The 1,332-nt window shown below is 38.0% G+C and overlaps 1 protein-coding gene across 1 annotated transcript in view; it reads right to left on the bottom strand.

Annotated features, from left to right (window-relative positions):
• The window catches only part of rad51 (RAD51 recombinase), a gene marked incomplete in the record, with an annotated part of 30,506 nt that extends 29,429 nt beyond the window's left edge, over nt 1-1,077 (bottom strand). The window contains 2 exon segments of the mRNA XM_014026708.1: nt 402-500; nt 998-1,077. Coding sequence (XP_013882162.1) covers nt 402-485 — 84 coding nt within the window.
• Between the last annotated feature and the right edge of the window lie 255 nt (nt 1,078-1,332).

Below are 1,332 nucleotides of genomic sequence, written 5' to 3'. Positions count from 1 at the left end.
GAGCATACGTTGAATAGTCTCCATGTCCATGAGCTGAAAAAAAAAGAATGTGGGCAACCACACTGGCTGCCTGTAGTGGCGACCCGCGACCATGGAGATATAAACAGCTTTTTATAAGGTAAAAATAATAAAACAAGGTCTTTGTCTGCAATGATTAGACATGTTTTTATTATTGTCATTAGTGATTATCTCAAGTTCGGCTAAAAGAATTGACAAAATCCTACACACTGTGCCTTTAAGAGCAACTGTCTAATGTGTAGCTGCATGCCTTTAGTAATGTGATAACAAAAAACTAAAATAATTTATTTTTAAGGAAGACCTCTATAAGTTTGAATCCACACCACTGGTATTGTTTTTGTTATGAATGCATACTAAATGTGTTCTGCAGTCAGGACACGGACCTCCAGTCTGCTGAGAGGCTGYGGGCCATAATTCTCCTCATCCACCTCTGCAGCTTCATTTCTCACTTCACTTCTCATCGCCATCACTTCTGTAAAGATCTGTAGGTCAGACAGGAGAAAAGAGCAACAAATGCAGGGAGCTGCTGCTAACGCAGTGTGGATGACCACAAACACAAAGGAGACGTGGTATTTCTCATTCATATACAGATTAAACAAACTTATCATACAGCTAGTCTTCAAATGAAAAACATCCGGACTCACATAACGCTGTTTTACATTCATTTACATTCCCTTCAGTTTTAMCAGTGAAACGCAGTGCATGAACAAAATAACGTCAACAAAATTCAGACGACAAATCGACGGTGAAAATGTTCATTCATTCTTTACAAGCGTGACGATACGTGAAAAACTTATATAACTTATTAGCTTAGCCTGTTAGCGCTGTATTTTCATCGAGTTTGACGTCTTTCAGTTGTAGAAAGTTTAATTATCGGCAGAACTGCTGACAGGCAGTAAAGGGACACGTTTAATACAAACGGAGAGCTCGGTCTAATTATTGTATCTACACAATAAAAGTGAAGATTTGATATAAATACCTGCTTCTTTCCACGGATTGTTGCTGTCTGTCGCCTTAAAACAGCCGCGCGCAAGCTGATCGACAAAAAAGACCAATGGGAATGCGATGACGTCATTACGCACAAGTCGCTCGGTGTCGTATCGTAACAGGAAATGTGACAGTTTCCTTTCAAAATAAAGGAACGATCATTGTTGACTAACTAAATTTCAAACTCGAAAGTAATTTTTTTAATTTATGTTTTGAACATTTCCGCAGAGAACAAAGATATATATTTTTAAAAATTCCTATTTCAATTAAAGTACAAAAATTCCTTGAGGATTGCCTGATGCCTTTTAGGTCCTCTTTACACAAGAC

The sequence above is a fragment of the Austrofundulus limnaeus genome, unplaced genomic scaffold, assembly GCF_001266775.1.
Source record: "Austrofundulus limnaeus strain Quisiro unplaced genomic scaffold, Austrofundulus_limnaeus-1.0 Scaffold583, whole genome shotgun sequence".
Taxonomy (NCBI): Eukaryota; Metazoa; Chordata; class Actinopteri; order Cyprinodontiformes; family Rivulidae; genus Austrofundulus; species Austrofundulus limnaeus.
Note: the sequence above shows the minus strand (reverse complement) of the source record. Positions and strands in the feature narration are given on the sequence as shown.